The sequence below is a fragment of the Equus quagga genome, chromosome 19 (assembly GCF_021613505.1).
Source record: "Equus quagga isolate Etosha38 chromosome 19, UCLA_HA_Equagga_1.0, whole genome shotgun sequence".
Classification (NCBI taxonomy): domain Eukaryota; kingdom Metazoa; phylum Chordata; class Mammalia; order Perissodactyla; family Equidae; genus Equus; species Equus quagga.
The window spans coordinates 16,943,380-16,955,899 of NC_060285.1; the positions used below are offsets into that span (position 1 = coordinate 16,943,380).

At 47.0% G+C, this 12,520-nt stretch overlaps 1 protein-coding gene across 2 annotated transcripts in view; it reads left to right on the forward strand.

Moving 5' to 3' along the window:
- Nucleotides 1-12,520, forward strand: part of NUAK1 (NUAK family kinase 1) — a 70,794-nt gene that overhangs the window by 41,504 nt on the left and 16,770 nt on the right. For both annotated transcript variants that reach the window (XM_046646296.1, XM_046646297.1), the window contains 2 exons: nt 8,341-8,492; nt 11,118-11,183. In XM_046646296.1, the coding sequence (XP_046502252.1) occupies nt 8,341-8,492; nt 11,118-11,183 (218 nt within the window). The remainder of the gene's footprint in view (nt 1-8,340; nt 8,493-11,117; nt 11,184-12,520) is intronic.

The following is a 12,520-nucleotide window of genomic DNA, read 5'->3' on the forward strand; positions in this document are numbered from 1 at the left end:
CAGGCAGCCTGGCTCCAAGAGTCAGGCTCTTAACCACTGCGCTCTGTTGCTGATGAGCTGGGCTAGAGTTTTGAGTGGACAAGATATTCCTGTGCCAAGGGGGTCTGGTGGAGGCTACAAGGAGAGGTGTGATAACCACAGGCCTGGCTTTTCCACCCTGACTGCTGGGAAGTGGGGGATGAGCCCCTGTAGCGAAGCCCTCTGTGGGGGGAGGCAGACTAAGGCTGTCTTCGCAGAGGGAGGGATTTCTACCCACTTCGTTGCCCGATTTGAAGGAACTTGCTTTTTCTAGAAGTTCCAGTGTCAAGTGCAAGAGCCTAAGCTTGAGCCTGGGGTGGTTCTGAGATGTTCTGGTCAGTTGTCAGTGCTCTCTCAGATTCATGGTTGTGTGAGCGTGTTTGTGTGTGTGTGTATGTGTGTGAGTGTGTGTGACAAAAAGGCTGAGACAGAGCAATAAAGGGAATGATCAGGGAGACTGTGGGGTGTGGCTGATGAGTGTGTGGGGATGGTGGATGGACCCATCACTTCAGATTCCTGCTTGTTTCCACGGCAATGCCCCCAGGATGGCTGTGGAAGGTGGGCAGAGTCCAATGACTGGTCCAGCATGGTGCCCGGGATTCCCTCTCCCACACTCCTCTCTTATCCTGGCCATGTCCCCTGCCTTCCTGGCATTTGATACTGGTCTCCCCAAGTAGCACTAATGATCTTAGCAGGAATGGATGATTCTTGGCAAGCCTTCTGCATCCCCTCTTCCGCAGGTAGCTTATCCACTTTCTGACCGTTTCTTTTGCCTTCTGTGGAGTCCACTGCTGGCGGTGGGCGGCCTAGTTGGCTGTGGTTCTCCTTGGGCATGCCAACCAACATCCAGAAAGAGTTTTGGTTTAAGAAAAGACAATTAGTGAACTAAAGAGCCTTTCATTGTCCAAACCAGGAAACACATTGACTCAACTCTGACCAGCTCGCTGACAATGGGAGAGCTGCCAGTCCGGTTTAATTTTCTCACTCCTGCTGCCCTAGGCTTTCGGACTGAAGGGATCAGAGGACCATTTTGTGAAGCTGTGAGCCCATGAGGTGTTTGAAATTTAGTTCTGGGGAGGAAACTTGAAGAATGAATCTTGTATTGACTAAATGACCTAATTAGGTTGCAGACAATTCTTGCAAAGGAAAGTTCACTCCATTTCTAAAATGAAAAATAAGGTACTTTCTGTGAGAATCCTACTGACCTTTAATAAAAAGAACACCCCTGAGGAGTGGAACAGGACTTCTGTCTGAGGTTTTAGGAAAGTAATAAAAATGCTGCTGTGTGGGGAGGGAACACCGTGGAAGGGATGGCAGCCTCCTGGAACTAAGTTAGGAGATGGAGTTGATAGAAGGCAAAGGCATAAAGAGAATTCTGACTGGTCCACTCTAGGCCCTTGGCCTTTTTCCTTACAACCAACAAATGAATCTTCCTCCCCTGGAGTTCCGTGTAGACCCGAAAGATCTCCTCCATTTTTTATAACCTGCTCTTCACGGAGCTTCCTGTAAATTGATCCCCACTCTCTCCCTTCCCCAGCTCATTTTCTTTCTAAATGGCCTCATTAGGCTCTAAAATGGCCAATGGAAGGCTAAAATCCCAAGATCTCGTCACTCATCAGTATTTCTCCCAGGCCCGGGCATTGTTTTTATAATATGCATTTTCTCAAGTTATACGAGTTGCGTTATTAACCCCGAGGGCAGCAGGGAGGGAGTCGTTAGGAGTTGGGTAATTAGCGTGGTTGTGAAAGCCAGACAATCCGAAGGCAGAACTGGACTGTGAAGCTGAACATCTGATGAAATTCAAAATTAATTTGGAGAAGCAGCTGTTGCTATAGTAGCCAATCCTCACTCTCCCTTGAAATGGAAAACAAATAGAAAACAAGAAGAATAATTCAAGTTGGCGTCTGGGAAGAAGGCCCTTCTGCAGAACAGTAGAAGAAAACAGAGTTTGGATATTTTAAGATATGCTGAAACGATGGTGAAATGGTCTCCTGCAAGCAAAACCCTAGTCATTTTTGATGGTTCACGTCCATGCCTGTTTTGTCTAGGAATCTTTTGAGGCCCATTCAAGCCACCTCACTAATCCTTCTCTCTGATCATCTAGGTACTTAAAGTCTGTTTCAGACAGGTCAGTCCTTGAATTATTTTATAAGTACTAGCTGTATACAACTAGCTAGCAACTCCTCCAGGCCACACTCTGGTTTTGTACCCCCTTTAATACATAGCAAAATGCTCAGATAAATGCTTCAGATTGGCTAATAAAGTGTTTTCAGAAAAGATAGTGACGTGGGTTCTCTTTAGGGAAGGAGAATCTTCATTGAGAATTATGCAAGGAGAGTAAACGGATGATGGAGGAAGGTGGTGGAGAGTTGTGGCAAGAACAGAAGCTTTTGAATCACACAAATTTGGGATCCAGTCCTTACTGGTTATCTCTCCAACAGAAATGCATCAAAAGACATGCACAAGTATGTTCACAGCAATGTGATTCATAATGACCTTCGCCTGGAAACAGCCCAAAGTCTATCGACAGTAGAATGGATAGCTAAGCCGCGACACACTCACAAAATGGAGTACTCTACAGCAGTAAGGGTAAACAATCTTTGATGACATGGAACAACACAGATTATTCTTACAAATATAATATTGAGCTAATGAAGCCAGACACAAACGAATATATACTGCATGATTCCATTTTTAGAAAACTCAAAATCGGCAAGACTAATAATGTATCCTATTGGCTTATATACATCCTTGGGGAGGTGGTTAGTGGCAGAAAGAGGACATGGGGGCACTTGCTGGGTGCTGGCCATCTCGTTTCTCTATCTGAGTGCCGGTTCCCTGTTTATGCGGGAGGGATAATATTAACACCTATCTCAAGGATTGTTAGGATTAAATGTGACAATCCACGGCATGCAGTGAGTGTTCAATAAGCGTGAACTATTGTTATAAATAAGCCTCCTAGGGAAGGAGAGGCCACTGTCTGGGGAGGCTCTTGGGAAGAAGCGAGCCCTGGACTGTTTCATAGGTTCAGGATCCTGGATGCTACCCTGTCCTTTGTTCCGTCTGTTTATTGTTCTTGGCAGTGTTTGGTCTCGTGTCTGACTCCTCCCCACCCAGAGCGCCTTGTGTGCATTCAAGGCCTCTGTGTTTCATTCCTAGCCTACTTCTTCCTTCTCTTCTCTTAATCTTGGCACCTGCCAACTGTTGGTAGTTCTGCCTGCAGTGTTCCTGCTTCTGCGCTTAGCCATGCTGCCCCTTCTGCCAGGCCTGCCTTCTTCCGCTCCTTAACCTGGTAAAGACTTCTCCCAGGACCCCCGGTGCCATCTACATAGTGGGTGCTTTATAAAAATTTATTGGTATACTAAAAACCAGGATCCGCAGCAAATGGACACGGCCCCAGTGCTGTGAGCTGACTCAAGCTGAGCTAAGTTTCTATTCGAGGTTTTAATTTTCCTGGTAGGCCTGGCATGTCAAGGGCTATAGTTTGCCTTACCATTCTGGAGCCACCGGGCTTCTGGGTAAAACTGTCTGGCCAAGAGACACAGGCTTTCATTTTTCAGAAAGGAAACCCTTCCCAACTGGTGGAAAATAAGCTTTTGCTTAGTGACTAATAACATAAACACAGACAAGATTTCTGGGCTTATAAATAACCAGTTGCAAAAGTGCCCAAGGGAAGCGGCCCTTTTTGCCAGAAGAATGGCTGAGAGTGTTCCTCTCACCTCGTTGATAGTGACCTTACAGTGGGCGAGGAGCCTTGGGCCAGCGGGGCGGAAGCTGGTCATTCTTCAGGACAAATTCCCAAGGCCTTGTTCTTATATGTTGTAAATCCTGGGCTGTTCTGGAAAAATAATAGCTGATCTCTGAGGTTCTTCCTGCTCAAAAATCCTGTGATTCTGCGGCATCCACAGCATGTTTGAAAGAGCAATGCCAGTGGGGAGAGGAAAGTCTACGGGTTTGTTTGGCCAGAGGTGCCGAAGAGGCAGGTGAAGGAATTAGGAGAAGAGCTGTTATTTTTTGAGGACTGGCCGAGGCACCGTGCTGAGGGCGCTGGACCTGTGAGCTCACGGAATCCCCCGTAACCATGTGAGGAAGTTGTTAGCCTCATTTGACTGAAGAAGAGACTGAGGTTCAGGGAGGTCAATGTATGTGAATAATAGGATGGCGGCTAAGAGTGTGGAGTGTGTGGTCAGACTGCACGCCCAGGCCTGGCTCTGCCTCCTACCTGCTCTGTGGCCCTTGCAGTTTTTAACCTCGTTGTACCCAGGCTTTCTCGTCTGTGGAACCAGGCTTCTCATAGGACCAAAGCCATATGACATAATTCATGCAAATGCTGTTAGCACAGTGACTGCACATAGTAGGCCTTCAAGAAATGCTGCTCTGTTTAGGAAGAGTTCAAGAAGCTTTGAGAAAAACTCCGCACGGCCTCCTTGATGAATCATTGATGCTCTAAGTCTAGAGAGATTGTTTGCATTTAGTAATCTAGGGTTATAATCGGGGCCTGGACCATAAGACTTGGGCTGCTTCCTGTAGGAGGGGTGGCGGTGGTGTCCCAGAGTCAGCCCTGGCCACGTGGACAGTTCTCTCACCTGGCTGCCCACCAGCCCCGCCTGCCACAGTGAGGGCCAATTTTATCACTCGGATATTGTCTCATTCATCCGGTGTTTCCCAAACTGGCTCCTGCTTGGTTCCTCTGGATGTAAATAGGATGTGGAAATGGCCGAATCAACCCGCAAAACTCTAAGTTAAAGCCAGACTCTCCAAGGGCGATCGAGTATTAGCGTTTTCTAAAAATTTTCCCTATGTTTGACCATGAAACCTTTTGTTTCTCCAGAATATCTTGCAGGACTAGTGCTCCATGGCAGATGCATTTGCAACTGTTCCACAGTCCCTCCAGATGCAATCAGCAGAGAGACAGGAGTGACAGGCAGGAGACCAGTGGGGCTGGGGATTTAGGGGAAGAGTGGCCGGGCATGGGAGACGGGTGGACAAAGTCAGGATGCATTTTAGAGGGAGGACCAGCACTTACTGATGGAAACTGCTTAGTAAAATATTTGGCGTATCGAACTGTGTTGAAATGAATTATGTTTAAATCTCCTTGATACCAAGTCAGCCAGTTGGAACAGGACAAATCCAGTCACTGAAACAGTCCTTTTGTCTGCGTGAGGCACGTGACCCGCACACCCTCTGACAGTCACTGAAGGGCCAGTGGCTTTGGCTTCCTTTAAGGATGCATCAGACTTTTTGGGCTGTGAGCCTCCTTGTTTGTTTCTCTGTCAAAGTACTTTTCCCTCTTTCTTCCTTCCCTATTTTTAAAATTAGAAAACCCGCTGGCCTCTCCAGGGCACATCTTTATCATTTTCGGAGCCTGAGCCATGCATCCCGAGGCAGCTTTTGCAGTTTCCACAGTTTATTGTTAATGAAAAGTGCACAACAGGCTGAAATCCCTGGCAGGAGACGAGGCTGCAGGGTACATGGAGGCCAGCAGACGCGGGAGCAGCCAAGTTTATCTGGCTGTTCTCTCTCCTCCTCCTCCCAGCCCTCCCCCTTTCCCCCTTCATTTTATCAGAGAGCTTTGGCTGGACTTGAAGGAGCCAAAAAGGAACTGGAGGGGCCTGAGCTTCTAGCAGCCAGTGACAAGGTGTGGGAGGACAGGGGACCCAGGCCTGGGGCATGTTCCAGTTCAGCTCGGTTCTCACTGAGTGTGTCTGTGTGTCTGGCTCAGTGCTAGGCCCTGGGGTCCAATAATATTAATACCAACGATAAGACCTAACATTATTGAGTGCGTGCCGTAAGTGCAGGCCTTGTTCTAAGCATTATAACATACCCCATATCAATAAACTCTCCCAACAGTTCTAAGAAGTACTTACTAATATTATTTACATTTTACAGTTGACTAAACTGAGGCACAGAGAGGGCAAGCCACTCCCCCAGAGTCACACAGAAAGAGGCAGATCCAGGAATCCTGCTTGGAGTATCTGATTCCATAGCTACAGTTTTTACCTCTCAAAGTCCAGGCTCACTGTCCAGGCAGAGGAGTGGATTGATTAGTACAGGGAGAGGCAGAGGGAAGCACACTGGCTGCCATATTTGAGGTCAGTCTTGACTGGTGATTTGGAGTTTCCCTGGCAGGAAAGACAGGTAGGAGTAAAGGCAGAGGGAAGAGTGTGGAGGTGTGAAATAGCCCTCTGTGTGTGAGTGAGTGATTGTGAGAAACAGCAAACAGCCCTGCATCAGTGGGCATGGGGGGCCTAATGGGAAATAGTAGAAGCTGATGAGATGGTGGGAGGTAGGCAGGGTCCTTCAGGGAGGGTCTTGGGTCCCCTACAAAGGTTTTTGTTCTTGTTTTTGCTTTTTTTTGCTGAGGAAGATTAGCCCTGAGCTAACATCCATTGCCAATCTTCCTCTTTTTTTGCTTGCTGTGTGTGTTGCTGCTACAGCATGGCTGTTGAGTGGTGTAGGTCCATGCTGGGGATCCGAACCCATGAATGTGGGCTGCTGAAGCAGAGTGTGCTGAACTTAACCAGTATACCACAGGGCCAGCCCCCCTACAAAGGTTTTTACCATATCCCTTGGGAGTGATGGATTTCAAAACAAGTATTATTAATTTGTCTTGGCTCAAAGGACGTCTTATGTGAAAGCCCGAAGTAGGGGACAGATAGCAGTGGAGTGGCTTTTGTTGAGGGGGTGCTGAGGACCTGGAGCCTGTCCTTTGTGCCTCCCCTCACCCGCCTGCGTGGTCATCTGCCTGGAACTCACAAGCACTTCGTCCAGCAGAGTTTGAGGATCATTGCTATAGAGCATCAGGGTTGAGGAGACAGAAGCGTTTACCAGCATTTTGGAAAACGATTTCCATGGTGGTGTGGAGGTTGGGTGGGAAGGGCTGAGTCTGGGAGACCAGCTTGAGGTGACTACAGTGGTCCTGGCAGAACACGAGACGGCTCCCCACCCACGCTGGAAGCCAGAAACGAGCCGATTGAGAAGCCACCTAGTCTAGTGGTTCAGCCGAACGGCCTGATTGCCGGCTGTGCAAGTTTCTTAGCTTCTCTAGGCCTCCGTTTCCTCGATTTTCAAGTGGTAAAATGACAAATATTTTCCTGATAGTTTGTTGTAAGATTTAAATGAGTCAGTACGTGGTGTCAGGTACTCAAAACCTTACAGAAGCCTGGTGCATGGTAAGTGCTAAGTAATTATTTACTGTAATTGTCCAGAATGCATCTATGAAGTTTTGAGTTCACACATTTAATAAATATTAATTGAGCCCCTGTGACAAATAGTGTTCTGAGTGCTGGGGAAACATCGGTGAATGAAACAGACCAGCCCTCATTTATATTCTAGTTTGTTAGCGCCATGAGTCAGTTCCACCTCCTAGCGCCCCTGTGTACTGCAGGGCAGAGCCCTGCCCAGTCTTCCTGCGCCATCCTCTCACCTTCCGGCTCTCTATCAGACATGCTCTACTGCTGTTCCCAGGATTTTCATGGCTAATTTTTTGGAAGTGGGTGGCCAGGACCTTCTTCCCAGTCTGTCTTAGTCTGGAAGCTCTGCTGAAACCTGTCCACCATGGGTGACCCTGCTGGTATTTGAAATCCTGGTGGCATAGCTTTCAGCATCACAGCCACACGCAACCACCACAGTCTAGCAACCAACAGATGGGTGGTGTGGTTCCCTGACTGGAAAACGAACCTGGGCCATGGCGCTGAGAGCGCTGAATCTTAACCACTAGACACCAGGGCTGGCTGTATTCTAGTGGGGGAGATAAAATAAATAAACATACAGAATAGATATATAAAAGGGCTAAGAAGGGTCCACAGGATCATGCAGGACCTGGTGAACCACATTTGGAACTTTGGGTTTTATTTTGAGTGAGATGAACAGTCTGGAAGGTTTTGAGCAAAGAGGACACAAGTTCAGCCACCCCTTTTGGGGTCAGAGCAGCTTATAGGTCCGGGTAGCTGGTCTGTATCAAATGGTTAATAAATGGTAGTTGTGTGTCCTATTACCCATTATTCCATCTCCAGGGGAGCTGATCTAGTGGGACGGGCTTGTGAGAAATGATCCTGGTAAAGGGGTGGGGTCTACCGAAAAGAGGCATGTTCTCCTTAACATTGTGAAGGCGCTTCCAGAAACACTAGTGATGATGTCATTGTCCACCTGGCTGGAAAACTTGCCCAACCCACTGTGACATTGAATGGCCTGACTTGTCTCCTGGCCGCTAGCTGTTTGCCCAGCTCAGAGACATCTCCATCGTCCTCTCTCACACTCTTTGTAGTCAGAAGCGAGCTTGTTGGATAAACAGACTATCTGTGCATTGCTCTCCCCCCACAGTGTTTGAGAACAAAGATAAGATTGTGATCATCATGGAGTACGCAAGCAAAGGGGAGCTGTACGATTACATCAGCGAGCGGCGACGCCTCAGTGAGCGGGAGACCAGACACTTCTTCCGGCAGATCGTGTCCGCCGTGCACTACTGTCACAAGGTACAGCCGAGCCTGGCCAGAGCTTGGGCCACAGGTGGTTTTTATGGTACCACGTGATTCTTTTCATATCATAAAGGTGATGTCTGTTCATTGTAGTGTTTATGGAGAATTTATAAACAGGAAGAAGAAAATCTCCATCACTCTTAATTCCAGAATCCGAGGATAACCCACTATTGACATTTTTGTTTGTTTATTTCAGTCTTCTTCCTTCCACTCCTAACATTTATTTTTGACTTAAACTTTTTATTTTGAATAATTTTAGGTTCAAAGCAAACTTTCCAAGATAGTACAGAGAGTTCCCATCTACCCTTTACTCGGTTTACCCTGATGGTAACATCTTACATTACTCTAGTACATTTGCCAAAACTGAGACACCAATAGTATGTTGGTATTGGCGAAACTCAAGATTTTTTTTTGGATTTCATCCGTTTTTCCACCAGTGACTTTCTCCATTCCAGGAGCTAATCCAGAGTACCACATTGCATGTTTTCTTACATTTGTGTCTTGCTTTTTCACTAGGTATTTTAGTTTAAACATTTTCCTATGTTACTGAAAATTCACTGTAATTATTGTGATTGTTGGACATTTAGGCTGGTTCCAATTTTTTGTTATTATAAATAATGATTGACATCTTTATCCATTAACCTTTTCTTCTTATTTGAGTAATGTGCTCAAGAGAAATTCCAGAAGCACAATTGCTAGGCCGTAGGTTCTAACCCTTTCTATGCTCTTGGTGCCTTTTCTTGGATGGGTTACATCCACATAGGTGACCTACGTCCACACACATTTTATTGCGATGCACGTAATGGGGTGGGCTCATAACACAGCCAGTTTAGCTACCCTGGGTCTCTGGAGAAGGAAGTGAAGGACAGGTAATTCTCAGCCAAATTTCAGCCAAATTATTTTAGTCTTGATTTCAATCCCATTCTTACTTTTCCCCAGAACTGTCATACCTGGAACCATCATTCACTTTGAGGACAATAGTGACTTGAATCCAACATGGCGTCCAAAATAGAGTCAGAATCTTCATTCAGATGATTGCAACCTGGGGCCTTCTGGTTTGTTCAATATTCTGGTTAACTGAGAGTAGCTCTGTAAGGGGTTAGAAGATGGTTATTCAGATCTAAGACCCTTAACCCATATGAACGTTATTTGGCTTCTCTTTGCTGTCTCAAAGGCACTGATGATGCAGCTCATAGTGTATTTTGTATTTTGTCATCAGACCTCATCCTAAAGCACCACAGATCATATTTTCATTATTTAAGTGTGTGGATACTTGGGTTTTGTATGAATGGAGCTTTATTAGACTCATTCCATCTTACTATGAAAACTAGGAATGCAACAGTGTAAACTAGACTGCTCCCAATATTTAAAACTAAACAAAATCAGGTACCTCGTATTCCGTATCTTTCCTCCAGGAGCCCTGGTTTGTACATTTCTGAATCCAAAACACATCTTTAAAGGTTTGGGTTAGAAAAAGAGTAGTAGAAATAGATGTTTTCGTCTCTCCAGTCAATGCTTTGGGAGATATGAAGAACTGTCAAATGGAAAGGAAAATCGACAATAAATCACCAACTGTAAACATGCGGATTCCGAACTAAAGAAGTCTTGAATGAAAGATGAAGAATTTCCAGCCAGTTGGTTTGCTTAAAAGAGCAGCTTTAATTGCAAACGTCCTTTATGCTGAAGGATGTTTAAAACTTACCCCTTGCTATTTATCTGCCCAGCCCAAAGTAGCTGGTTCTTTCATTTCCACTTCTCTTCCTGCCCCCCGCCCCCCCAAAAGATCATGGGGTTTTAAAAAGAATTGAGCAAGCCACTTGTTACTGCTGGATAGACCCACAGCCTATTGGTTAACGACTCCTTTTCACCTTAGCTGGCCGTCTGCTTGTCACTTTATTTCAGCTTCCAGCCTTGCCAGAGTTTCCTTGAATGGAAAGGTCACCAGTATGGCAGTGACCTGCTTTGGCCAGCTCAGTGGCTACAGGCTCATTGGCCTCTGCCACCTTCATCCTTCACCCCACATCGAGTCCTGCTGAGCAGAGAGGGACTTGCAGAGTCTTCCCTCCCAGCTGCTTAGGAAATAACCTCTCGGGAGTGCTTCTGTTATCCTCAGGACAGATCTGGATTGGTTTCAGGAGTCCAGATAGATTGAGCCAGGCCACTTTCCAGCATTGAGGAGGCAGGCAGGCAGACAGACAGACAAGCAAGGTCTGCGAGCCCCACATTCTGAGTCCCCAGCAGAGAAATCATCTTCTTCCCTGGCAATCACATCACAGACAGACATTGTTCGCGGCTGCCTGGGACTATATTGCTTTCACACAGTGGAATTACATTCCGACAAAGAATCCCCCTGCTGTTTTACAGGCTCTGGGGGAGAATGGATTCCAGTCATTTTTCCCTTAACCACACAGCAAGTGACTAATGCTCTCCTGTCGCCGGTCGCTGGCAGGGAGCTTCATGACAGTAAGAGCAGCCCTGAAGGATGGAGGCGAGGACCACCGGGCTGGTGCATTTCTTTAATCTGTCAAACATTTCCCTTTGCTGGCCCTCCTCTTTCCTCTCTCTCTCTCTCTCTCATCCCAACTGCTCCCATTCAATTCCCTGCCTGTCTTCTCGTTTCAGAACGGCGTGGTCCACCGGGACTTGAAGCTGGAAAATATACTGCTCGATGACAACTGCAATATTAAGGTAAAGCTCTTGCCTCGTTGATTGATGTTCAGGGTCTGGGGAGTGCAGCCGGGTGAGGGCTTAAGATGCTCCAAGCTGCAGCCTAAAAATAAGGCAGCCGCTTCCTTCCCTGGCCGGCGGCTGGGGAGAGTCACTGGGTTTGAGCCCTCAGATCAGTTCAAACAATTCAACTCAACAAGCATTTATCTATCTACCTGCCAGACGTTGCTCTTCATGCTGGGATAAAAAGAGATGACGAAGATACAGTCCCTGTCCTCAGGAAGCTCATAGTCTACAATCATCACCGTAAAAATACTTATCACAGTAACACATTGCTTATGTTTTTCGTATCATATTTGCCTGATATCGCTTAAATTCAATCTTCACAAAAACCCCATGAGATAGGTACTGTTATGTACATCATTTCACAGATAGGAAACTGAGGCAGTAACTTACCCGTGGTAACACAGTGTGAATGGTGGCGTTGGGGTTGGAACCCATGTCTGTCTGACTCATGAGTCCAGCCTTTGAACCACTATGCGCGATATGCCAGCAGGGCGCCAGGTTATTTTGGAGTTGGAACTCTTTTCTGCCACTTTTCTCTCACTGCCACCCCCTGTCTCCTCCTTCTCTCTCGCAACCCTCGCACCCCGTGAAACCAGCCGTGGAACTGGGAAGCTGACTAAATGATGGTGGTGTTTGCCGTTGGGAAAGACTATATCCGCGAGTGACAGAGTTTCCTCTGATGGAGAGGACTATTTATTGCTGGCTGCTGCCGGAGCTGGAGAAAGCTCTCCTGGCCGACAGGGTTCAAGTGCCTCCTGCAGAGCAAGCACCCCAAATGTCCTTTTGATCACGTCTGCAAAATAAGCAAATACGGTTTCAAAATAAACGGAGCTCGCTGCATGGGTTTCATTATGAAATGGCCTTAGCACTCCCTGCACCAGGAGATCCCTCTAATTGGCCGCTGGTGACGTTAGTGCCTCATCCCTGGTCCCCGGACAAAGCCTGGGAATGACCTTGCATCGTCCTCACTTTTTGTTGTTGTTGCTATCCTCTGAGGGGGCAATGCGGGGAGACCGTTTCCTTGTTTGGAAGGATGGGCTTGCTTAGGTGTTTGGATTCTGTTTACAGATCATGGCAGCCACCATTGGTCACCATCATCCTTTGAGAGGCCCCCGGAAGCCAGGTCCAGGTGACCTCTTGTTCTTGCGAGAGGTTGACCATGATCACGTATTTCTCTGCAGTCCCTGGAGGAAGGAGGAGACAGTTAGTGAAGGCAGCTCTTCCTAGGAACAGGAAGGGAAAGCTCAGGGTCTCTCCTTTTCTGGCAAAGTGGCTGGATAACTCTAGCAGGA